General features: G+C 43.6%; 1 protein-coding gene across 1 annotated transcript in view; it reads right to left on the minus strand.

Moving 5' to 3' along the window:
• The window catches only part of GRIA3 (glutamate ionotropic receptor AMPA type subunit 3), a 115,146-nt gene extending 91,218 nt beyond the window's left edge, over positions 1–23,928 (minus strand). Inside the window, exons 1-4 of the mRNA XM_038747703.1 lie at positions 23,890–23,928; positions 16,596–16,649; positions 3,829–3,990; positions 493–660 (exon numbers count right to left, since the gene is read on the minus strand). Coding sequence (XP_038603631.1) covers positions 493–660; positions 3,829–3,990; positions 16,596–16,649; positions 23,890–23,928 — 423 coding nt within the window. The remainder of the gene's footprint in view (positions 1–492; positions 661–3,828; positions 3,991–16,595; positions 16,650–23,889) is intronic.
• Between the last annotated feature and the right edge of the window lie 1,715 nt (positions 23,929–25,643).

Consider the following 25,643-nt stretch of genomic DNA (forward strand, 5'->3'; position numbering starts at 1 on the left):
GGGAAAAATAGGCTCAGATTGAGACTTCGCTGTTTCCCCCAACCATCTGTGTCATAAAACCAAGGGCTGCCTATAGTAAATAAACCTTGGTAAATGATTGTATCCCACTGAGCCATTATAGGAGCTCATCTCTTAGTGGTATCTTTTGAGCACTTGCTGTACTAAGCACAGTACTAAGTGCTTGGGAGAGTACAATACAACAGAGTTGGTAGACATGTTCCCAGCCCACTTTGATTGTAAAAATCCCCCAAAAGACCACCTATTCCTGTTTTTTTAAATGACATTTAGTAAGTGCTTACTATGTGCAAAGTACTGTTCTAAGCACCTGTTTAACAACACACTTACCTCTCTGTAATCTGAAAAGCAAATTCCCTTATTAGATCCTGGAATTTCACTCATATCTGGGTTTTCCATTTTACATATATATAAAATATATATATATATTTCACATTTTACCCCAGGAGCAGTTGGATGAAAGCTTTTTGCTCTTACCATTTTTAGCGCTCTCTCTATGTCAATCCCTTGGCTCCAGGGTACCGCGGGGTTTGCTAGACAGTCTCCGGCACTACCTCTTCTGGATACATCCACCCGCTGCCTCCTTAGATAGCGGAAAGCTTCAGCTATGACTAGTATTGCATCGTGCGTCAATGCAGAAGTGTACTAAAATTGAGAGAAATAAAATGCCATGGAAAATTGTGCACTGTCTCCACAGGAACCCTTCCCAACATTTTCATTGTAGAGACAAAAAGGACCTCAAGTGTTCATCTAATCTATTCCCTCGATGCCAGGAAGCTCTGCTTTTTATAAATTCTAGAGAGCTGTTAGATGACCTTTTTAGGTGTAAATGATATAAGCTGCAGCATAGCGAGTTTCTCCTGTTGAGGAAGAAAAGCTTGTGAGGTAGGGAATGTTAAGGTAGCACTACATAGGTTTAACTGGCTATTAGCTTACTTCTGCTGATGACAGCAGGAGCCAAAAACCAAGATGTTTGTATTTCAAAACCCTCCTCTGGTGTTTACTTAGGGAAAAATAGACAGAGTTGGCTTAGACAGCCAGAAGTTAATTTGAAGGGGAACATTCATCATTTCTGTCTAGACAAATGGCTTGCGTTTCCTTGAAAAACAAAGCTGGTTTTCTGTTGTAGAATATTACAATTGTTATTGAGTTGATAGCATGCCAATTTGCAGGAAGCATTTAGTGGCACTATCTCTTCCAGGCCAGAGGACTTAGTTTGCATTCAGTGTAATGAGCCAAAGAGCTGTTAGAGACAGGACCATCTATAAGTATGAGTGGGTATCTACTATTTGAGACTGGAGTCCTTTTTCTTAAAGCAAAACAGCTTGGTCAGCAAGCTCATGTTTGCTGAGGAAAAGGAAACACTGACCCATAAGGGTAATGTCTCAATGCAGATGGAGCATTGTTTGCATTTTTTTAAGGGTAACATGTCACAAGGGGGTTTCCGAGTAAACAATATGCCCAAATTCAACACATGTATTCCAAATGGTATCTTTCTGCTTCCAAGTTCATATGCTAACCATCCATTTTTCTACTCTCACCCACAACTGCACACCACCAGATAAGATTTGGAAAAACAAGAGCCCATTTTTTTTTTTCATTTAAAAAAAATCCCTAAGTGTCTGTCCACCTTACTAAGGTCCATGAAGTCAACTTGGTGATAATTTTTTTCAGTTCAGCTGCATATATTGTCAGCCACCTTAATGCAGTCCCTTCTTATGCCAAAAGATCTATTTAATTTTCCACCTTATTCAACTTCTGCTTACAAATGCATGAGCATGCAAAAAGTGGGGAAAGGACTGAGTGGAAACATTGATAAAATTTGGAATAAATTAAGCATCGCGACTTTACTCTCCAGGCAATTCTGTTTCCTAATCAGAAACATTGTACCTCAATTTTTAAAGTGTATTTTTGGTCTGATTGGTAAATACTGAATAAATCTATATAACAACTAGTGTCAAGCTCATGCAGTCTGTAAATTGTTCCATAGAACTAAATAGTCCACCCCCCCATTTTCTTTCTGAAACGTGTGATTTTGAAATGTAAATCCCACCTGCTGCAGCATTCTTCTGCCTCTAAACTCACTGGATATCCAGAGGAGTGCCTTTTCACAACATCTGTTACAGCATCCCAACTTCCATCTCCTTAGACTTAGCTCCTCAGCTATGGAGTGAGGTAGAACCAAAGCCTCTGTTCAAACACTCCAGTATCAATAGTATTTATTGAGAGCCTACTGCATGCAGAGCATTGTTTGAGATGCTTGAAGACCGTTCAACTGATGGAAAAAATGAAAGCTCTGGTAGCTTTCAGTCCAGTGAGACTCAAGTGGCACCAGAGTATTTAAACTCTGAGAGGCTGTGTTCCTGATCGGATTGTAATTGGGGAAAAAAAAATGCTTACTGGGAGAGATGCACAGGTGCCTGTGCATGCAGTAGTGAAAGACAGACTTCCATTGTGATTTGGATCTTATGCCCTGGGAAGCCATGGACTTCTCAGCCCTCATCTCCCTTTTCACTTGCCCCAGGTAACCTGGCCAGCCAGATAGTTCATCGACAAAATGGAGACTACCAGTGAGTGAGTTACTGCACACAGTAAGCGCTCAATAAATACGATTGATTGAGTGAGTTCCCCAAACCAACGGCAGAGATCGTTAGCTAACTCTACCGTACTTTTCCGAGTAGAATGCTCTACGTTCAGGCGCTCGGTAAATGCCCTGATTGCCAAAAGTATCCATGAGAGTTCTAGGAAGGCCGTAAGGCTGGCTACTGATTCTTGTTGACGGTTGTCCTTAGGGGAAGGCTAGGGCAGAGAAAAACCCAGCTGATACTCTGGCTATCCCCCTGCCTTTTTCCACCACAGACAAGGGTAAGGAACACTCTCTACCATGGTTATGTGGGTATCACTGCCACTAGGAGCATCTGGCTCCTCACCACAGCCTCAGTTCTTATCCCTTCTCCTGTGAAAATATAGAAGTGGGACGCTCATTCTGAATAAGCAACGTTAACCAAGGCCAGTGGTGGCCTAGTGGGCCTAGGAGTCAAAGGCTCTGGGTTCTAATGCTATTTGACTGCTGTGTGACTTTGGGCAAGTCACTTCACAACTCTGGTAGCATGTTACCTCATCTGTAAAATGAGGATTACAATTCTGAGCCCTGTATGGGACGGGGACTGTGTCCAATCTGATTAGCTTGTTTCTACCTCAGTTCTTAATACAGTGCCTGGTACATAGTAAATGTTTAACCAATACAATTAAAAAATTTTTCTAGGTGCCCTAAAAACCAGTAATCTGATAATGTATAATGTCTTTTAAAAATACTCTTGCAGGGAAGAAAAGTTGTCACCTGGCCAACAGTGAGCAAACACACTCTGTATTAGCAGCTAATTCAGCTGCATTTGCTTGGGCTCATGGAATTTATTAGCACCAAACTGTCATATAAATAATGTAAAATCTAATTTACTGTTTCAGGCTATCAGTCTCCTCTACCTTTTCCCTCCCTGGTTCTTGTAATGAATATTCTAAATCATGATCAGTAGATTGTAATTACAAATGCAGTTCATTTAAAAAAAAATGAAAGCGATCAGTTTATTCTTAAACATCAGCATATAATGAGGCCAGTATTCCTTTGCATCTATATTTAGGACTTCAGTTTCATCTGCACCCTCAAATATAAATGCATTTTTGCCTGAATCATTGTGGGGACAACAGTAGAATTCAGTGGCCAAGTTCACCCTTCCGCACCGTGGTTCTAGGTTGAAGGAGGAGAAAGCCTCTCCCCAGTCCAACCCCAGGTTTCCTTTTGCCACTAGATGTTACCTTTAATGGTGAGTTCTTGGCTTCGGGAAACTCCCTCTCGTCCAGCCTCACCCAGCGTTGTAGAAACTGCTGGACCATAGGGTTCTCATTGTTAACAATCTGGAATCCCGTTATGTTGGCTCCTCCGTGCATTACTCTCTCCAACACGAGATCTGTGAAACCCTGGAATGATATGAATAGAAAAAATATTGGAGATGCTGGAGGACATTTCCTTTCTGTTGCCTTGGTTCATCGTATTGAGGATTAGGAAAGTCTGTGGGCTTATCCTGTGTGAGTAATGAAATGGTGACCTGTGACAGGGGCAAGCAGTATTTCAGTACTCTGCTGAATCTCCCAAGTTTCCAGGTGTCATTTTTGGAATATGTAGAGCGGGTGTTTTTATGATGCACTTAGTTCTTCCAGAATGTGAGCTTTTCACTTTGTGTTTTGGATAGGATGTTGTTAGACTATAAGGGAATGTTCCCCTCACAAGGTGAGCCTCTTTGGATACAAGTGCATTGCAGTGTTGGAGGAAACGGCTGTTGCGGGTGAATATTCATGATGTTGGTTTGGGGAAACACAATAGTACTTATTTTCCTTAATGGGGATTGTTCAAGAATTCAACCCCTGGGCTCTGAGAGAATTGGTTATGCACGCATGCCCTGTTGATGCCACCAAAACAAGCATCCACTTCCTGCACATGGCACACTTGCATGCATGCGTGCGCGCGCGCGCACACACACACACACACACACACACACACTTCCTCCCCCCCCCCCCCCCCCCCCCCAGTCCCTATCTCTCTTTCCACCTTCCCCTGCCCCTGCCTCCTGTAGGGAACTTCTTCTCTTTTACCTTATCCATTCTCCAACCTACCAGCTACTCCAGGGCCACCCCCTTCTCTCTCAGTTGCGATCATTTCTGTGTTTAAATCTTCAAATCTGTTTTGCTAGAATGTTCATCTCCTCCATTAGACCGCAAATTCCTCGAAAGTAGCAATCTTTTCTAGCCCATGAATTTCTACTTGCTCATTGTACTCTGTGGCCCAGTGGGAACGTGAACAGGCAGAGACAAGAGAGTGTGGGTAGCCCAGTGAAAACCACTATTGCTAATCAATGCCCTTCTTTGTGCAGGTTCTGATTCCTGAAGTCTTGGTGCCGAGGCTTTTTTGTGGCTTTGGACTGCAGACTTCATCACAGTGCTGGGCGCATAGAATAAATACTTATTGACTGACTGGAACAAGTAGTTGCTAGTGGGGGGAAAAAACTGGAAACACAGGGACTGTAGAAACCTCTTATAAACCTTAACTTTTGGAAAGCAGCCTGAGGAAGAAGGTTCTAAAGAGTCCTTAAAAACCCTCTGCTTTACATTTCCAGGAACTCTGGACAAGTAAGGGCCACTGTGGCCGAAAGCCTCTGCTTAGGACCAGTGCTGATTAGTCAGTCCCTTGTAGCCAGAAGAGAAGTAGTCAGCCTGTATGTGCAGCCTGGGTGCAGGACAGGGGAGAGCAATCAGTCAGGAATTTGGCCCTAAAATAGAAGCTTCTCCTTAGGATGTCTCTCTCTCTCCTCTGACCCCCACGGTTAATCTCATTTCTTTGTGCTCCCCAATAGTAACTGGGGCTTTGTGGCATTGGCTAGCATTTATGACCAGTGTCCTATTATGTTGTTGATTGCTGAATTTGAAGAGGGTGCCACTGATTGTGAAATTCACCATGAGTGAGTGTGTGACTGACCAGGCCATTGTCAGATCCATGCTCCCAGTATGACTGTGCAACCACAAAGTCTGACCTTCATTACGCAGGTAGGTGTGTTGCTTGCTGCTCTTGGCTCGGTTTCTGACTCCTCCTCGTCTCACGATCCTTCTGCTCCAGTCAAGCCACTCCTCTCCAGGTGGCATATTGGTCCATCTGCAGCCAGGAGACAGCATCGGCTGAGACTTTGTCTTCCTCTGTCCTTAAAATGTTTCTTCTTGCTTTTGGTTTCTCATTTTTAGTTTACTGCACAACAGCTGCTTAGGTATCCTCATGTGTCCCTTCCAACGCAGCTGGCTTTTGCTGAGCAGAGCTTCAGGGCTAGGACACTGGCTTTGTTCTGGGGCTTCCCTGTTTGTAGTCCCGTCCTGCCTTTGTTGTTGTGGAGAGCCTGTAAGGGATGCCGATGTTACCACTCAAGGAGTCCATGGTGGCTTCTCTGGGGAATCGAAGTCTCGTGGCTGTAGTTTGGACACTGTTAAAGATTTACTGACCTTTAGGTCGACTTGTAGCCTACACGCTGCTTCCATAGTCTGACGGACTCCCGAGGTTGTGCTGGCCTTTTTGTTTCAGTTGTCCAATTACTTTGCTATTCTGGCATGGTTGGTAACAGAGTTCTGTGTCAGTATTTGACCCTGTGCTGCCCTGCCAGTGTAGGTTTTAGGTTTTGTGTAAGGATTTCTAGTGGAGTCCAATCCATTGCCTTGGTTTTCTTCAGACTTAGCGCCAGCCTGGGTTTTTCAGCCAAGTGGTTACAATCATTTGAATGTCTTCTTGGCTTTGCCTCAAGAGCTCAGTCGGCTGTGTACAGTTATTCTTGAACAACTGTGTCCAGCACTTTGGATGATGCTTGAGGCCTGTGGAGGAGGGCTTCCTGGAGAACCAGAAGTGTATTCTTACACCTGCATCTTGTGGTGTGACTGCACAGAATAAATTGAACAGGACTTTACTCCACTGGCGATGGGGGATGGATCAAACAGGATACCATGGCTCTCTCACAGCCAAGCATGCCATCTTGAAATACTCAGAATCTTAATGAATTTTTCAGGGTAGCCAGATGTGCGAAGTCATTTCCAGAGGGCAGATCTACTGATGGTGTCAGGTGCTTCCGTGAGGTTTATGAAAATCAAAAAAGAGAACTGACTTGGTGCTGCTCCTCAATTTCATCTCTTGCTGCCGACCTCTTGCCCACATCTGCACATAGTATGTGCTCAGTAAATGCAGTTGAATGAATGAATGAATCCTGCCTCTGGCCTGGGACACTCTCCCTCTTCATAGCCAACAGACAATTACTCTCTCCACCCTCAAAGTCCTATTGAAAGCACATCTCCTCCAAGAGGCCTTCCTTGACTAAGCCATCATTTCTTTTCCCACTCCCTTCTGTCTCATCCTTGCTCTTGGATTTGCTCCTTCAGCCTCACAGCACTTATGTATATATTTGTAATTTATTTATGTTAATGTCAGTCTCTTCCTCTAGACTGTAAGCTTGCTGGGACCAGGGAATGTCTACCAGCTCGGTTATATTGTTAAAGCGTACTTTTCCTAGTGTTCTTAGTAAAGTGTTCTGCACACAGTAAGTGCTCAACTTGCTTCCTGCAGGTCTCCTGTATCTGACATGTTACGAAGATCACGTGTGATGTGCCTTTCTGTGATCTGCAGCCGCGTTGGAGTTTCCAGAGCACTTGATCAATGCTGTGCTTCAGTAGTAGATCCAGGAATGCTCTGGTTTAGATTTTTCTGATGATGGAGCCCAGTAATTACCAGAATCTAATATTTCACCTGTATTTTTGTAATGGTATTTAAGCACTTACTATGAGCCTGACACTGTACTGAGCACTGGGGTACTAAACTAATGAGGTTGGACACAGTCCATGTCCCACACAGGGCTCATTTTTCATCCTCATTTTTTTTTTTCTTACAGATGAAGAAACAGGCACAGAGAAGTTAAGGGACTTGTCCAAGGTCATACAATGGACAAGAGATGGAGTCAGGATTAGAACCTAGGTCCTTCAGACTCCCAAGCCCATGACCTATATGCTCGGTCATGCAACTTCTCTTGAGCTTGATGAACCTAGTAGCATCTGAGATTCTCTGGCATCTCGTCAGTGTTGCATAGGAGCTTGAGTAAATGTTGAAACAGAATGTCCTCTGTTTGTTGTAGATCTAAGTGGGTAGGCCATCAGGGTCAGGTGCTTCACCATTTTTCATTGCTGCAAGTGCTGCTGTCACTTCCCTAACATTTGGGAAAAGTGCCAAGTCTTTCCATGTTGGAAGGTGGCCTGTTCCACAACCCCCTACTTTGATCCCCTAGCTCCTCTTTCTCTCTGTCTCTCTCTCCTTTCATCTTTCATGAAACTCTTAAAGAGATCAAGACTAGAGGACTGTGAGCCCATTGTGGGCAGGGATTGTCTCTCTCTGTGGCAGAATTGTACTTTCCAAGTGCTTAATACAGTGCTCTGCACACAGTAAGAGCTCAGTAAATACGATTGAATGAATGACTGTGAAATGCCAGAGTTTAATCAGTGAGTGTGGCTTAGTGGAGTGAGCACAGGCTTGGGAGTCAGAAGGACCTGGGTTCTAATCATGGCTGCACCACTAGTCTGCTGTGTGAATTTTGGCAAGTCACATAACATCTCTGTGCCTGTTACCTCATCGGTAAAATGGGGATTACATGTGGGACATGGACTTTGTCCCAGCTGATCACCTTATATCTGTCACAGTGCTTAAATACTTAAAAAAACCTCTCAGGGTCTTTCATAGTAAAACTGGGACTTGATAAGCAATTCCTGTATGCCAAGCACTGTATTCAGTGTTTGGGAAGATACAAGTTCGTTAGGTTGGGCACAGTCCCTGTCCCACATGGGGCTCACACTTTTAATCCCTACTTTATGGATGAGGGAACTGAAGCTCAGAGAAGTGAAGTGACTTGCCCAAAGTCACACAGCAGACAGGTGGTGGAGCTGGGTTTAGGACCCAGGTTCTTCTGACAACCAGGCTCATGCTCTATCGACTAAGCCATTCTGCTTCTCATCTCGAATTTGGGTTTTTGGTGTTTGATAGGTGGGGTAATTGACTTTTATCCTATTAATTGTTTAAGAAATAGCCTTGGAAATAACTGAGTATGTGATGGAGGAAGTAGGAAGGAGATGAATTGTTAAGTGTTTTATGACTCTTGAAGTATGATGAACCACAGGGCCAAACAGAGTGTCAGACACACTAGAAGGGAAGTCCCAGCAAGAGATTTGCAAGTAGGGTGGGGAAACGGTGTTTACGGAGCAGATGCTCCGATATTTTGGTCATTCTGTCTGTCCAAGAGTGGCTCGCTCAGAGACAGTTGAAGTGGGGCAACTGAGGCAAGGGAATTTGTGAGCCACGAGGCCTGCACTGACTTCCCGCAAGGGCCTCAAGAGGTGTGGAGCTGGGGGTACTTAATCCCCAGGAGCCTAAAGTCAGATATACCCAATGGTTGTTCTTTGGTCATTCTTCCACAGCAGTTTTTAGAGACAGGGAGTCTGGAGATGGGTGGAATTGTACATGACATCATTCCAGTTAAGGTTAGGCCTGAGCAGTTCCAGAGTAGGCATAGGGAAGGGCAGCACTCTTTCAGACCTAACCTTAACCCCAGGGGATCATGCAGAATTCCACCTGTCTTCAAACTCCCTGCCTCTAAAAACCCTGTTCAGGGGCTGATCCAACCAGGCATTGCTACATGGTCTGATCTGCATGGCTCCACCTTGGGGGGAGAGATTCCTAGGTTTTGGGAGGTGAAGCCTAGATTGGCCAAGTTGCAGATTGGAAGTACAGGACAGTGATTGCTTTAATGTCTTCTGAAGCCAATGAAGGCCAGTGAGGGGGTGGGGGTGGGGAAACAATGTTGGGGAAAGGAGTGGAATCATGCTCTATAAGACCAACTAGCAAGTGAATCTGAATTCACCGAATAAGAAATCTGAAAAGAGAGGGGAAGTGTGTATTCATCTTGGGGAAAGTTGTAATTTAACAGTGCTAGCCTTAATCCCTTGGGATTTCACTCTCTGCTTAATTCATGGCTAGGGATAGTTCTGCTTCTGGAGTTTCAATATGGTGCTCTTCCGATGGGAACAGAGAGCATGGGCTTTAGAGTTAGAAACCATGGGTTTGAATCCCTGCTCTGCTACTTATCAGCTGTGTGACTCTGGGCAAGTCACTTCACTTCTCTGTGCAGCAGTTCCCTCATCTGTACAGTGGGGATGAAGACTGTGAACCCCCCATGGGACAACCTGATCACCTTGTAACCTCCCCAGCGCTGAGAACAGTGCTTTGCACATAGTAAGCACTTAATAAATGCCATTATTAACAGATGACTTGGGAGCAATAACCAGTCCAACGGAGCCTCACAAATTATAGGCAAAGTGGTTTGGGTAAACCCTCTAATGTCCCCATATCTTCACTCACCTTCTCCGTCTCCACCAATACCCCTTCCTTCTAATAATCCATCCATAGCCTCCACTTTCTGCCACTAGGTTAAGGGAGTGTGGACATGCTCTTTTAGGAAAAAGAAAACCCCAAAACTCAGAAGTCAAACACGAGTCTGATTAACCAAAGAGAAAAGTGGCACTAAGGCTGGTAGGCTTCTTAAAACTTTAGGTCTTTTGTTAGATTTGTATTATAGTATTTATTTTGGTTTTGTGCCTTATTTTCATTCTGCCAATGAGATCACCATCTCCTGATTAGCAGGTGGTTCCACGGCTCAACTCTACCCACCTCTGAACCATAAGAAAGGGAAAAAGCTATCTAGATTGTGGTATGTTCCATTATTTTGCTGTTGGATGAACTGTTCAATGAAAACCCATGGTCACCTAGTGGAAAGAGTGTGGGCCTGAGTTCTAATTCTGATTGTACACTAACATGCTTTATGACTTTGGGCAAGTCACTAAACATCTCTGTGCCTCAGTTTCATCAACTGTAAATGGGGATTCAGTAACCCTTTTCCCTCCCCTTTGAGCCCCAAGGGACAGGGACCATGTCTTACCTGATCATTTTATATCTACCCCAGTGCTTAACTCATAGTAACTGCTTAACAAATGTTATCATCATCAGGGTTCAAAATGCCCCTTGACAAGTTGAATCTATTCTTATGAATTTTAATAATCAGAAAAGATTATCCAGTGATTCCTTTGTTCTGCAAGTGGATCTATCAAATGTCTGAAGTCAGTTGTACTCCTCAAATTTCACTGGTTGTAGTCAGGATTTGAGTTGGTTACTTTCTTTGACTTTTTTTTTTTTTCCTGGAAGCAGCAGAATAAGTAATCCTAATCTTACAGAGCACAGAAAGACCAATGACCAGAAGATATAAGATCAAAACTAAACTGACTTCCTGCATTGCTGTTGGTTAAGGTAGTTGGGCTCATTTTATACAAGTGCAGTGTAAATCTGAAAATAAAAATGCACTAGCAAAAATGTATCCATAAAGTCGCCATGAATTGGAAACAACTCATGACATTTGATGATATCAAAAAGGGTCCCAGTACTTGGTCTGAGTCTCTTGGCCCTCACCCTTAAGATGTGTGTTATGATCCCTTAGTAATGTTGACCCCAGAGAGTGGAGTTAGGGCTTTGAATAGCTGTTAGGGGCGGAGGTTTTTTTTTTTTTTTCCTTTTGGTTAAGAAAAATCACCTTTCTTCCATTTATCTTTTCTTAGTCTGGGTGTCTGCAGCCACAGTTGTTATTTAATATTGGGGACGTACTGCATCTGGTGTCTTGCTTTCCCATTAATGAAGAAATCAGAACTCTGTGAGAAAGAAGAAAAATGGGAAGCAATGTGGTCTAGCAAAGAGAGCACAGGCATGGGAGTCAGGATTTGGATTCCATCCTACCTCTATCACTTGTCTGCTGTGTGATTCTGGGTAACTCTCTTCTCTTCTCTGTACTTGTTACCTCATCTATAAAATGGGGATTAAGACTACGAGCCCCATGTGGGACAGGGGCTGTGTCCTGCCTGATTAATTTGTATCTACCCTGGCACTTAGTACAGTGCCTGGCACATAGTAAGTGCTTAACAAACATAACACCAAAAACCCTCTATTCTCATACATTCCTGCAAGGGGAGGAAAAAAAAGCTTTGATTTGTGTGTGGGAGTGTACAGACATAGCTACCTCTAAAATAGATATGTACAAACCCATATCTGCATGCATAGTGAATACTGCTTATGAATAATCGGTTGGAAGCAGGGTTTTTTTTGTTTAGGGGATAGGTTGCTAAGTGGGAGATCATGTGTGACAGAACTTCACTGTCCCCACCTTCAAAGCCTTATTACAATCACATCTCCTCTAGGAGGCCTTCCCCAACTGAGCCCTCTTTGTCCCTTCTCCCTCTCCCTTCTGTGTCACATATGCACTTGGATCTGTACCCTTAAAGCACTTTTTATTCACCAGCTGAGCCCTGTTTGTCCCTTCTCCCTCTCCCTTCTGCATCACATATGCACTTGGATCTGTACCCTTAAAGCACTTTTTATTCACCCAACTCTTAATGCCACAGCAGTTATGGACTTAACCATAACTTTAATGTCAGTCTCCTCTTCTGGACCATAAACTACTTATGGGCATCTACCAAGTCTTTCTGCTCCCAAGCACTTGGTACAGTGCTCTGCACGCAGTAAGCTCTCAGTAAATACCGTGGATTGATTTCGTATAGGTGAGATGAGATCATTTTGAGCTCTTAGAAGGCAGGCATGGGACAGACCAAAGTATAAGCTGAGTGATACTGTTTCTCATAGTGACTAGTTTAGAACACAAGACTTGACTAAGACTACAGCATCAGCTAACTATGACCAGTAAAATCTATACTGCATGGAAAAACAAGGGAAGAAGAGCCAGGCATGGGAAGTTGGTGCTTCAGGATGGTGAGTCAAGGCTGAGTGTGATTTCCCACATGCTGTGTGGTGCTCTGGGTGTTTGTGGTGTTTGAAAGCGGGAACCGAGCTCACTTTACCGGGAGAAACACTTCTGGGATATAGTGTCTCCATGCTGTCTTTGAGTGTTTGGGGGAAAACTTGAGTTCCCTTGATTCAGATTGCAAGTCATTGGGTAAGAGGTGATACTTCTCAGTCACTTGCTTTCAGGCCATAAACCCCAAGAAATGAAATGGGAGTAGAAATTTCATGTGATTGGAGGTATTTTTGTTCTCATTTCAAAATTGGCCAGCTGAGGGTACAAGTGTCTCTCCATCTTTCCAAATGTACTGCAGTCTTGGATCAATTTCCTGCGACACTGTGCTCTGGAACCCTATTTTAATTCTGGAAAGATGTGGAATTCAGGGTTATGTGTGCTGAGGTGAGGAATAAGTCTACCAGCATTCTTGGGCTTATTGTGAGAGGCATTTATGGAGAATTATTAGAAAAGCAGTATGCCTAATGGGTAGAGCACGAGTCTGGGAGAAGTTCATGAGTTCTAGTCCCAGCTCTGCCACTTGCCTGCTGTGACCTTGAGCAAGTCACTTCTCTGTGCCTTGGTTCCCTCATCTGTAAAATGGGGATTAAGACTGAGCCCAATGTGGGACAGGAACTGTGCCCAACCTGATTATGTTGTATCTACGCCAGCGCTAAGAACAGTGCCTGGTACATAGTAAGCGCTTAACAAATACCATCATCATTATTATTATTATTGTAGTATTCCTCATGGAGACCATGACCCACCTATTGGTCTAAATCTCCACTGTTCTTACTCAGTCTGGTCTGTGTTCTATCCTCATTCATCTCTCAGTGATGCTCCCAAGCTCAGGTAGCTGTTGGTCCATAGACAATATGAGTTTGAAATAATAACAATACACATTTAAAGTATCTATTTTAATTTGTAAGATTGAAACTGGAGGAACAGAGGAAGGAAGAAGGGAAGTGGGGGAGCCCAGGGAACAAGACCTGAAGCAAGGGAATCATTAACAAGAGAAATATCACTAAAGATGGCCCCATCTCAATTTAGAGATGTGTGTCTATGCAAGGCTGATGAATGTCTTGACAGTCCGCTCCATGAACTTGATTGTGCCCCCTGCCTTTGAAGGCTTCTCCTAAATGCTTAGTACAGTGCTCTGCACACAGCACTCAGTAAATACATTTGATTCCTATCCTGAGAGATGATGATGAGTGGATATTTGGAAGGAAAGATGTCCAGAACTCTGAATCAGCTGAAGCCCTTGTATCTCAGAATGCCGGTACATGAAGTGGAGGGAAGAAGGCACCCATGCAGATCAGAATGCGCTTGTTGCCTTTTGGAGTTATCGAAAGAAATAAGATCATACTCCATACCTGAGCACGAAACATCTAGGTGATCCTGGTTCTTAGTACCTACCCCAGGATATAAATGACCCTCTCCTGATGGAATCTCTGCACCACTAACTTTCTTAGTTTGAGGCATCTCCAGGAGCAGAGACCAGATTATGGTATTACCCTAGAGAAGGGGACACAGGAAAAAGCCAATAGTCAGTAATACACACACACACACCATTCAAAGGCAGTAGCACAAATTGGGGTTGTTTGGGAGGGTCTTACCTTCACGTCCATCTTGCAGGAATGCAGGCTGCACATCTCCTTGTGTCGGTTGATAGGCAGCCCTGTTTCTGCTAGGGCTTTAAAAGCCGCAAGTCAGAAGTGCTCGATCTGCTGTTCGCATCAGGATCTTGAGATGATGTTCTGTGTAAGAAGCACTGTGAGCAGTCCATACTGCCTGGATTCAGAGCATCTTTTCATGGTGTCCGTATGAAGAATGTTAAGGTCATGGTCCAGTGAGTAGTAAGTGAAGTTGGACAATGAAGAAAGGGCTTGTGGTTTTATTGGTGAAATTGAGGGAAGTTATATGTGACTTGAATCTTGAATCTTGCTCTTGTTTGGTATTAAAAAGTTACTAGGGTTTGAAAGAGCTACTTGGGCACATATCTCACCTCTCAAGAACCTCCCCCCCCCACGCGTGCGCGCACACACACACACATGCGCGCGTGTGCGCACACACACACACACACACACAGTCCCTGGCACATAGCAAGCACTTAACAAATACCATTATTATTATTATTCCCATCTCCTCAGAAAATCTGGAAATTTGGAAGGCGTATCAATCCCCACATGGCAGAAACAAGCCTGTCTCAAGCAGGACTAGACTTGAGGGCAAAGATTGGTCACACCAGGAGGCTTTAGTATAAGGTTGGGAAAAGATAGATAATTTGGAGAAAGACAAATTGGGTTTTTGTTTTTTTTAACTCAAGTAATTATGCATTTCCCTTATTGTGGCTTTTCACATCAATTAAGACTGCACCATCAACTTCATTCTCTCCTTTTGGAACTTAAAAGTCCCCATATCATCCTACTTTTGACTCTGAGGGAACCTAGTACAATCCTGGGTGCTCAACCAGTGTTTGCAATATTAGAGATGAACCTATCCCCGAGGAATTGATTCTCTTTTACCCTGTGGGGCTGAGACACTCTGTGCACTCCTGTAAAAGTTGGGACTCAAAAATCTCCAGAAAGAATTGAGAACTTAAACTTGTACTTCGGTTTTAAGGCAAAGAAGAATTTCTTCCAAATGTGAGCTAAAATCACAGATTCCTCTTTTTAGGTGGGGTGGCCACGGGCTGGCGTTCCCAAGGGGAGCAGCAGAGGTGGCCTTGGCAAATGAGCTAGCTAGGGATTCAGGAGGAGAAGTGTGTGTGTTTGGGGGGGCAGGGGGGCAGAAGGGGAGGTTGGATGGGGGCAAGCAGGCATATCTTTACCTGTCCTGCTGCCGTTGGAAAGCTGTAACAGAGGCCTACTGCCATTTGCCATCTAGAGAAGTAGCATGACTAGTGGATAGAGTACAGGTCTGGGAGCTAAAAGGTCTTGGGCTACCACTTGTCTTCTATGTAACCTTGGACAAGTCACTTTACTTCTCTGTGCCTCAGTTACCTTATCTGCAAAATGGGGATTGAGACTGTAAGCCCTAAATGGGACAGGGACTATATCCAACCCCTGCAAAGATACCTGTTAAGCCCTTAAATACCCTAATTCACCAAATATTTGCCCGATTCTCCACTTCACTTGGGTAGTGCAGAACTAGCCAAAATGGTAAACGAAAAGCTTAAATCAATCGTATTTATTGAGCACTTACTGTGTGCAGAGCACTGTACCAAGCGCTTGGGAAGTACAAGTTGGCAACATATAGAGACGGTCCCTACCTAATAGTGGGCTCACAGTCTTCAAGACCATTGCCATTCCGATAGAAAGGCTACCCCTTCCCCAGTGGGTAGCAGCCGCTCACACCCTTATTTCTGGTTTGTCCCAGAACAGTGTCAACAAACAGATGAGTTGTGATGCTTTAAATTGGTTTAAATCCGTGGAGCCCACTGGCCTCTTTAAGACCCAGAAGCTGTCCTCTGCCTGATTCAGAACTGGGCTATACTGTTCCATACCTAGCGTGTAGTTGATTTGTCCAGTGGCCTCAGAGACCTCCTAGTAGCCTCAATGGCAGGCTGTTCCTTACATCTTGGGGATTATTATCTTGTTCTATATGATGGTAGAGACCAAAGTTTCAGTCTACCAGAATTAGCTGTGTGTGCAGGAAACTGTTGTTCCGTGCTGAGTCATTGCTCAGTGAGGCCCCATAAGAGTTTTGAAGACCTGCTGTGCTAATAGGTTGGAATGCAATTTAAAAAAAAAACCAAACAGAACTTTGTGCTATTTGTGTAACCAATCCAGTACTACGCAATTATTTTTGTTGGGGCATTAAACTTCAAATCTGATAGAGACAATCCCAGTTGTAGTCAAAATATGAATGAATAAGCATATTACTCAATTATTATTTTTTAAATTAGTCAATAATGAGCTTCCTAAGAAGAAGCTATTTGTAATTGAGTACAAATAGCTGTTACACGCAGGATCTGGTATTTACTGAAGCCATTTCTCACAATTGCAGGAACACAGTTGCTATTTGCTACTTCATGCACTTCCTCCCTGGATGATTAAAGCTGACGTGACCTAAATAGAATGTATTACCCCAAGAAACTTATGTTCCTTGTAGTGATGGAAAAGCTCTTACCAGGTTAGCAAGCATGTAGTGATAACCTCTCGAATGCTTCCCCAGGATTACCACCTGCAGAAAGGAGAAATTGCATTTATGTCTGCTTATTTTAAGAAAAGCATTCTTTAAAGGAAAAACAGATGGGATGTCCAAGGGTTCTGACTTTGGCAGACACTCCATTTCATATAGATTCCATTGCATAATTGTCGTAAGTATGGATCACGGGGCCAAGTGGAAAGATCACAGGCCCGAGAGTCAGAGGAACTGGACTGGCTCCGCCACTTACCTGCTGTGTGACCTTAGGCAGATCACTTCACTTCTCTGCTCCTCAGTTCCCTCTTCTTTAAAATGGGGATTAAGACTTGTGAGCCCCACATGGGACATGGTTTGTGTCCAACCTGATTAGCTTGCATGTACCTCAGTGCTTTTTACAGTGTCTGTCACATAGTAAACACTTAACAAATGCCATTAAAAAATCAAATCACAAATTCCTCATTTGCTTTCTAGGCAGTTCGTACAGATGTCTGTTTCGTATGTTATCCTGCAGTTTGAGCACAGAGCTTTGAGTGGCTTCTTTTGAGGGACTTGGCGGATAACATACTGCTCCTCTGGCAACATGAAGTTACCCACCACTCAGCCCACTTCCACGCTCCCAGTCTGTTTGTCACAACCAGTAGTCAATGGAAGTCATAAAAGCCAAAGTCGGAACAGATGAACAAATCCCCCAGTGAGATATTTCAGAATAATTGGACCTGTTCCATACAGCAAGAGTTCCACTACCACTGTTACTGAGGGAGGTGATCAGAACACAGTGGAAGCTCAATAAATGTCAACAACTTGGGAGTTCCAAGAGCATAGAAGACTATGGCGGGCAAAAATTTGTAAGGGAAGAAGTTTGGGTACAAAGTTTTTGTTTTGAGAGTGGGACAGAAAGGGAGATGTTAGCCTCAAAGAATTAACAGACAATGAAGCATCCATCTGGGATGTCTTCAGCCTTGATTGGAAAAATCTTAGGTCATGTCAGAGGCCTCAGATGAGTGATATTGAGAGCCCGAGTCCGTAAGTTGTTTTGGCAATTGCCATCAGTATTCCCACTGAACTAGCACCCTTGCCTAGAAGTGTGTTTAAAGACTCGCCCTGTCCTTGCTATCACCCTTCAGGCAGGCAAAGCCTGGCATTACCCTTTCATGAGCTTTCACCTACCCGGAGGCGAAGGGCTGGTAGTGTTCACCTCTTTCTTGGGTGGCTTCCAGCTCTACAACTCTGACTTGTTAGTCTTATATTTAAAGCAAATGTAAGTGAATATATCCAGCAAACCATGAGATTCGCCATTAAGGGTGTTTCATGGCTAGTTGGTAATATGCACTTAGCGGTTTATAATTGAATAAACAACTTCTGCCGTGAAGCAGCAAGAATATGCATCTTGGAGCTGGGTTTTTTTGTTTTTTTTTAGCAGTTCCTGCACCTGCCCTTAGATGTCCTTCAGAAAGATTTGAAGAGCTAGCTTGACCTCCTGATTTATCATTTTAAATTAACCTTGTGGACACACGAACCTATACATCTTTAGAAGATATGTACCCACAAAATCTTAAATTGCATTTAAAAACTCTATTGTATTTTCCTTTCCCAAGCACTGAGTACAGTGCTCTGCACATAGTAGTGGTCAATAAATACCACTGACTGATCACTTACGACATCAGTAATTCACACTGTCCAAGACAGCCTCCTTTCTTCTGAAAGTTTTAGATTTTACTGTTCTGTGATTGAGAGATGGGGAGAGAGGGAGAGAGAGAGAAAACATCTGCATGGTTCTTGCATTAGGAAGTGTCACTCTGAAAGAAACGTTTTTTTTTTTTTTTTCAATCAGTTTGTACCAGACTGAGAAATCAACTGTACCTTTAGTGAATTAAGAAGCCTTGGAAGTATTGTACCCAATTGTATGAGAGTTTTTACAGCAATCATATTAACTCTTTGAAAATAAGTTAAAGTGTAGTGGTGGTTGAGCCTTTAGTGAAAATGAGGAGAAAATACCAAGTTCCAAGGTCGGTTTTATGTATTTGACATGATGCCGTAACCTGTTGGAAACTGTTAGAAAGGAGTGGGGTTTATTGGAGAGAGCACGGGCCTGGATTCTAATCCTGGCTCTGCTACTTGTCTGCTGTGTGTCCTTGGGCAAGTCACTTAATTTTTCTGGCCCTTAGTTACCTCATCTGTAAAATGGGGATTAATACTGGGAGCCCCTTGTGGGACAGGGACTTTGTCCAACCTGATTAGCTTGTGTGTACCCTAGCACTTAAAACAATGCCTGGCACGGAAGTGCTTAACAAATACCATTAAAAAAAGATGGGTGGCTTAATAACACCCTTGAAGACAATGACTGTAAATATAAAGGGGAAAATATGAAATGCAGTTGAAATTCATTGTTGAAGGAATTTTTTTTGTCTCCATTATTGTTTTGGACATCAGAAAAACTAAAATTAATTAATGATGGCATTTATTAAGCACTTACTATGTGCTAAGCACTGTTCTAAGCACTGGGGAGGATACAAGGTGATCAGGTTTTGTCACGGGCGGCTCACAACCTTGGTCCCATTTTACAGATGAAGTAACTGAGGCACAGAGAAGTGAAGTGACTTGCTCAAAGTCACACAGCTGACAGTTGGTGGAGCTGGGATTTGAACACATGACCTCTGACTCCAAAGCTTGGGCTCTTTCCAATGAGCCACAAACCTTCACCTTTTTATCATCACTGTTTAAATCAGATTATATTTGCAAAGGAGGGTCTCCCATATAATCTACTGTTTTCATCCGGACCACGAGACTTGGTTTTCTTCAGCCAAAGTTTTCCCTACCAAACTAATCTAATTCTGCAAATCAGGGTAACCGGCAATTTGGGCTGGTGAGCCTAGACATTTCTAGATTAGTTATTGTCACCTAGTGCGGAGAGCCTTTGTATGACTTCTACTTCAGAGAAGTCATTTCTTTTTACAATAGTATTGAATTCTCAGAAAGCTGTATACTTTGAGCAGTTTTGAAAGGAAATTGCTCTACCATCCTGTTGAGACAAGTTCTCAGACCTTTTTTTTTTTGTGGTGAAAGCATCTGTTTTTCCATATTCACATTTTCTTCTGTGGAAATGTATTTTTCCTTTTAAATCTGACATGTAGATTAGTGTATCTGTATAATGAATTTTCTTTGTTTCTATTTTTTATAGCTGAATATATTATAGTTAAATTAAAGGCAAGGCATTTCAGTTTAATGAAGAGATGATATGAACCTTTACTACATGTGATACTACCTTTTTAAAATTTTGTAATCTTGGGTTTTTTCGTTTTTTTAGTTATTGCTCTCCCTCAATTTACCCATTTCTCTTCAGTCAATCAGTGGTATGTATTGAGTACATATTGTGTGCAGAACACTATACTAAGTAAGCACTTAGAATATCGATCAGTTATGTTGAGTATATTATAACAGAATTTGTAGACCTGTTCCCTGTCCACAAGGAGCTTTTCTCACCTAGCCTCTAACTCTCACATCCCCCTCATAAAAGAAAAAAAAAAAAGTGTTTAAGACCCTGACTTAAGACCTGCTGTATACCTCAATAATTCAACCGGAGTCAAGTACACTTTACAGACTTCTTCTATTTACTAAATTATGCAGTCCTGATTAACAAACAACCCCTAAGCAACTAAATTACTTTCAGCTTTTGTAAATCCTCCATAGCCAACTGGTTCAATTTTAATCAGTTAGCCCTTAATAGTATTTTAAAAATTCAGTGGAGGTGCTGTCCTGAAGCTGAGCTAGAATTCCAGGAAGCAGCCCAACAGCCTTCTGAAGGGAGAATGAAGTTCTTGGATTAGTGAAGCAAAGCATTATCAATCTCCCACACTAGTCAGCCATGTGTGAGTGTGGGGGAGAGAGAGAAAGAGAAGGCCTAAAGCTGTTCATGAAGAAGAGAAAGAGTCTAACATAAATTTCATCCGCTGCTTATATTCATGGTAGCGTCTAAGCGAGAGAAAGCTGTTGAATACTGAGTCCTAACAGAATGCTGGACTGGAAGGATTACAGGACAAGGATTTCCCTTCAAACATTTTTCGGAAAGTTTTACTTTCTAGCTTTTAAGCCCAGATAGCTAAATCCATAGAGCATCAGACTTTTAATGAGGGTCCAGGGTTCAAGGCCGTGTTTGGGCGGATTTTTCTTGAGAAGCAGCCTGGCTCAGTGGAAAGAGCAAGGACTTGGGAGTCAGAGTTGATGGGTTCAAATCCAGGCTCTGCCGCTTGCCAGCCGTGTGACTTTGGGCGAGTCACTTCACCTCTCTGTGCCTGTTACCTCATCTGTAAAATGGGGATGATGACTGTGAGCCCCACATGGGAAAACCTGTTCACCTTGTATCCTCCCCAGCGCTTAGAACAGTGCTTTGCACATAGTAAGCGCTTAACAAATGCCATTATTATTATTATTTAATTACAGCCACCTCGACATGACATAGAAAATTTGGAAGATTAAATTCTGAATGGATATAGGAGGCCTGGGAAGAAGTTAAAATACATTTGCATCAAGGAATTACGTGACAGTTTTTAATTATATAGCATTTATTAAGCACTTATGTGCTAAGCATTAGAGAAGATGCAAGATAATCAGAACATAGTTGGGGCAGTAATGTATCATTTGCTTGAAGTCCTGGAGGTGTGCTTGGAGGGACTGAAATGCATAACAAAGCTCATGGTGGATAGGGAATGTGTCTACCAACTCTGTTATATTGTACTCTCCCGAACAGTTAGTACAGTGATCTGCACACAGCAAATGCTCAATAAATATGATTGATTGTAGCTTTAGCTATGGATGTTACTTCAACGTGGGGCTCTCACAGTTGAACAGGGACTGTGCCCTATCTGCATATATTGTACCCACCCCAACGCTTAGTACAGTGCTTGGCACAGAGTAAGCACTCAACAAATACCACTAGTAGTGTTGTGATTGCATCAGTGTTTGAGTCCAGTGCATAGCACCAAGCCCAAAGTTGCTTTAGGGATTCCTGTTCCATAGGACCTTGGAAAGGAAGGTAGAGGGAAGAGGCTTTGGCAACCCTACTGAACCAAAGGGGCTGCATGGTACTGTTCCCCAGAAGGTCACTGGCTAGAATAATAATAATAATAATGGCATTTATTAAGCACGCTTACTATGTGCAAAGCACTGTTCTAAGTGCTGGGGAAGATACAAGGTGATCAGATTGTCCCATGGGGGGGCTCACAGTCTTCATCCCCATTTTACAGATGAGGGAACTGAGGCCCAGAGAAGTGAAGTGACTTGCCCACAGTCACACAGCTGACAAGTGGCGGAGCTGGGATTTGAACCCATGACCTCTGACTCCAAAGCCCGGGCTCTTTCCATTGAGCCACGCTAGAAGGGATGAGGCAGGAAACTGATGCACGTAGCATACCTGTAGTGTGCTGTATTTACTCTGATAATTTTCTCTACTGCATATTTCTCTCCCTGCCTCCAAATTTTGAGGCAGAAATAAAAGATTTCTGTTTCTGTTGCTGGGGTAACTATGGGAGGGGGAGGGAAGTCGGGTAATAATGAACTAATGATGTTTCTAGTGGGGAATGAGTTTCTTCTTGGAAATAGGAGAGCACCCTGGGAGAAAGAGGAATTGGGGGAAAGTTATTGTAGTTTGAGTGGCTATTATATGCAGAGCTTTGGGAGAGTGCAATTGAATAAAGATACCCTCTTCTCCCCCTTCTTTTTAATTGTTTTCTTTTTTGTTTGTTTGTTTTTGCTGGTCTTAATTCCCAGCATAATACACCAGTCTTGTTTTGGTAAAAGAAAAGTAGGGCAATTATGCTAATAAACGCTACTGTGATCCCCTCCAGTTTGCCTCCACCCTGCAATCTGGAGAAGCCAGCCTGGCAAATAATCTTGAGGGTTTCCCTCCATTTAAAAAAAATATAGCTAAGCCCTGTATTAAATTTTGGGGCAAATACAAGATAATCAGTTTGTACACAGACCTATGGGGTTTACAGTCTCAATCCCCTTTCTAAACAGATGAGGTCAGAAGACCCAGAAAAGCGAAGTGACTTGCCCAAGGTCATACAGCAGACAAGTGACAGAGCTGGAATTAGAACCCAGGTCCCCTGACTACCAGACTCTCACTCTTTCCACTAGGCCATGCTGCTTCTGTGCTTTTTTTTTTTTCTTTTTTGGTAGTGGAGAAGGGAGGAGAAAACTATAGGTCAGTCATCAGTCTTCCACCTTCTGCCTGGCCAAAGGTAGCTGCCAGAACTGTATACTTTGTCTCCCACTTTCCATCGTCCCCTCAATCATTGATGTCCTTGGTGCTTAGCAGTAGTAAGTAGTATGTTGCCAATTTGTACTTAAGTGCATAGTACGGTGCTCTGCATACTGTAAGCACTCAGTAAATTCGATTGAATGAATAGTAAGGAAGGTAAGTGACCCAATAACAGGTTCAGTTGCTGCTATAGTTGAACTTTCCTGCTGCTGTACTTCCTTCCTGATGCTGCTTCTCTCTGCCCTGAGTATCTAGTTATACCTCCTGGTGGGTCTGTGAGTGAGAGTGGGAGCACGAGTTTCTTTGAACACTTTCCATATCTCCCCACAGCCCAGGTTTTTCTGCTCATCTACATAATCTAACTTGATTTCACACTCCCACCTTGACATTTTTGTTGATGAGGAGCTCAGAATAGTCCATGAGCATCATCTGATTTATCCATAATTATATCCTGCTACCTCTTCTGTCAGTCCAGTGGAAAGAGAACTGTTCTAGGATTGGGGAGACCTGGGATATAGTCCCAGTTCTGCTGGAGGCCGGCTTACATGGGCAAAGACTACATGTGAACTTCATACCGATTTATATCCCTTCTTTTTTTTAATGGTATTTAAGTGCTTACTATGTGTCTAAGCGCTGGGGTAGCTACACATTTATCAGGTTGGACACAGTCTCTGTCCCACAAAGGGCTAGTTGGAGGGAGAGCAGGTATTGAATCCCCATCTTGCAGATAAAGGAACTGAAGCCCAGAAAAGTGGAGTGACTTGCTCAAGGTCCCACAGCAGATAAATGGAGGAGCTGGAATTAGAACCCAGATCTTCTGACTTTGGGGTGACTGCTCTTTCCAATTGGCCATACTTCTTTTCCCTAACTGCCTGTTGGATCATTTCCCTCTGTGCCCCAGTGGGGAACTTGCTGGCAGGGACAAGAGACTTACATTATGCCAGGCAAGTCGCTAGCACTGTAATCAGTTCCTCTGTGCAGCTTCCATTTTGTGAAGCCATTGAACTAAAACTCATCTACCTGAGTAGCTCCAAAAATTACAGCTTCCAAAATTTTCATTGTCGGAGGTGATTCTCTCTTGTACCGACAAGGGAACATATTTTCCTAAATGCCCTGCTTTCGTCCAGCCTTTAAATGCTACTTTCATTCATTCAATCGTATTGAGCGCTTACTGTGCAGAGCACTGTACTAAGCGCTTGGGAAGTACTAGTTGGCAACATAGAGACGGTCCCTACCCAACAGTGGGCTCACAGTCTAAAAGGGGGAGACAGAGAACAAAACATTAACAAAATAAAATAAATAGAATAAATATATACAAATAAAATAGAGTAATAAATACATACAAAAATATATACATATATACAGGTGCTGTGGGGAGGGGAAGGAGGTTATGCGGGGGAGATGGGGAGCGGGAGGAGGGGGAGAGGAAGGAGGGGGCTCAGTGTGGGAAGGCTTCCTGGAGGAGGTGAGCTCTCAGCAGGGCCTTGAAGGGAGGAAGAGAGCTAGCTTGGCGGATGGGCAGAGGGAGGGCATTCCGGGCCAGGGGATGATGTGGGCTGGGGGTTGATGGTGGGACAGGCGAGAACGAGGCACGGTGAGGAGATTAGCGGCAGAGGAGCGGAGGGTGCGGGCTGGGCTGGAGAAGGAGAGGAGGGAAGTGAGGTATGAGGGGGCGAGGTGATGGGGAGCCTTGAAGCCGAGGGTGAGGCGTTTCTGCCTGATGCGTAGGTATAGAACTGTATGGAAGGACTAAGCTCACTGTCTGAGGGGAGGTTCTTGTAAAGCTCTGGAAATTTTATTTTATATATGGTATTTTTGAAGTGCTTACTGTGTGCCAGGCACTGTTCTAAGCACTGGGGTAGTTACAAGGTAACTAGGTTGGACCCAGGCACAGAAATTAAGCGACTTGCCCTAGGTCACACAGCAGACAAGTCGTGGAGCCGGGATTAGAATGCAGGTCCTTCTGGCTCCCACTATCCGGTGCTGTATCCATTAGGCCGTGCTGCTTCTCAAAGGGAAATGGAATGGGAAGACCCAGGGGCAAAGGGGAGCCCAAACAGGATGTGTGGGGCCATGTACCATGTTGCTGAATGCTCTAGTCATTGCTGACTTGCTCTCTGACCTTGGATACAAGGGTTTAGTGTGGGGTGCTACTCTCACTGGAAACATTCCCAGCCACTCAGCTCTTTCCCTCTTTTTGCATCTGGTCTGGTCTCTCTCATCAACTCCTTGCTCCCACCCTCCCTTCTGTCCAAGACTCCCTCCCCTATCATATCCGGCACACCACCACGCAGCCCCTCATCATAGCTTTACTAAAATCATATCTACTCCAGGAAACCTTCACTCACTAGCCGCTTATCTCTTCATCCAATTCTTCCTCCCTTTGGTGTTGCCTATGCACTTTATTTTGCTGGTATTTAAGTGCTTACTATGTGTCTAACACTGTTCTAAGGTACAGGTTAATTAGGTTGGACACAATCCCTGACTTGCATAGGGCGCACAGTCTATGTAGCTGGAAAAATAGGTATCCCCATTTTACAGTTGAGGAAACTGAGGCAAAGAGAAGTGAAGTGACTTGCCCAAAGTCACACAGCAAGCAATCAGCAGAATGCAGATTGGAACCCAGGTCATTCTGACTCCCGAGCTCATGTTCTTTCTACTAGGCCGTGCTGCTCCTCCCAGCATTTTGATAGGCATTCCACCTCCACCCTCAGAGTACTAATGTACATTGCCTTGTACTTGGATGCTTCTCTCCATCTGTAGTTTACTTGAAT

Source organism: Tachyglossus aculeatus, chromosome 6 (assembly GCF_015852505.1).
Source record: "Tachyglossus aculeatus isolate mTacAcu1 chromosome 6, mTacAcu1.pri, whole genome shotgun sequence".
Lineage (NCBI taxonomy): Eukaryota > Metazoa > Chordata > Mammalia > Monotremata > Tachyglossidae > Tachyglossus > Tachyglossus aculeatus.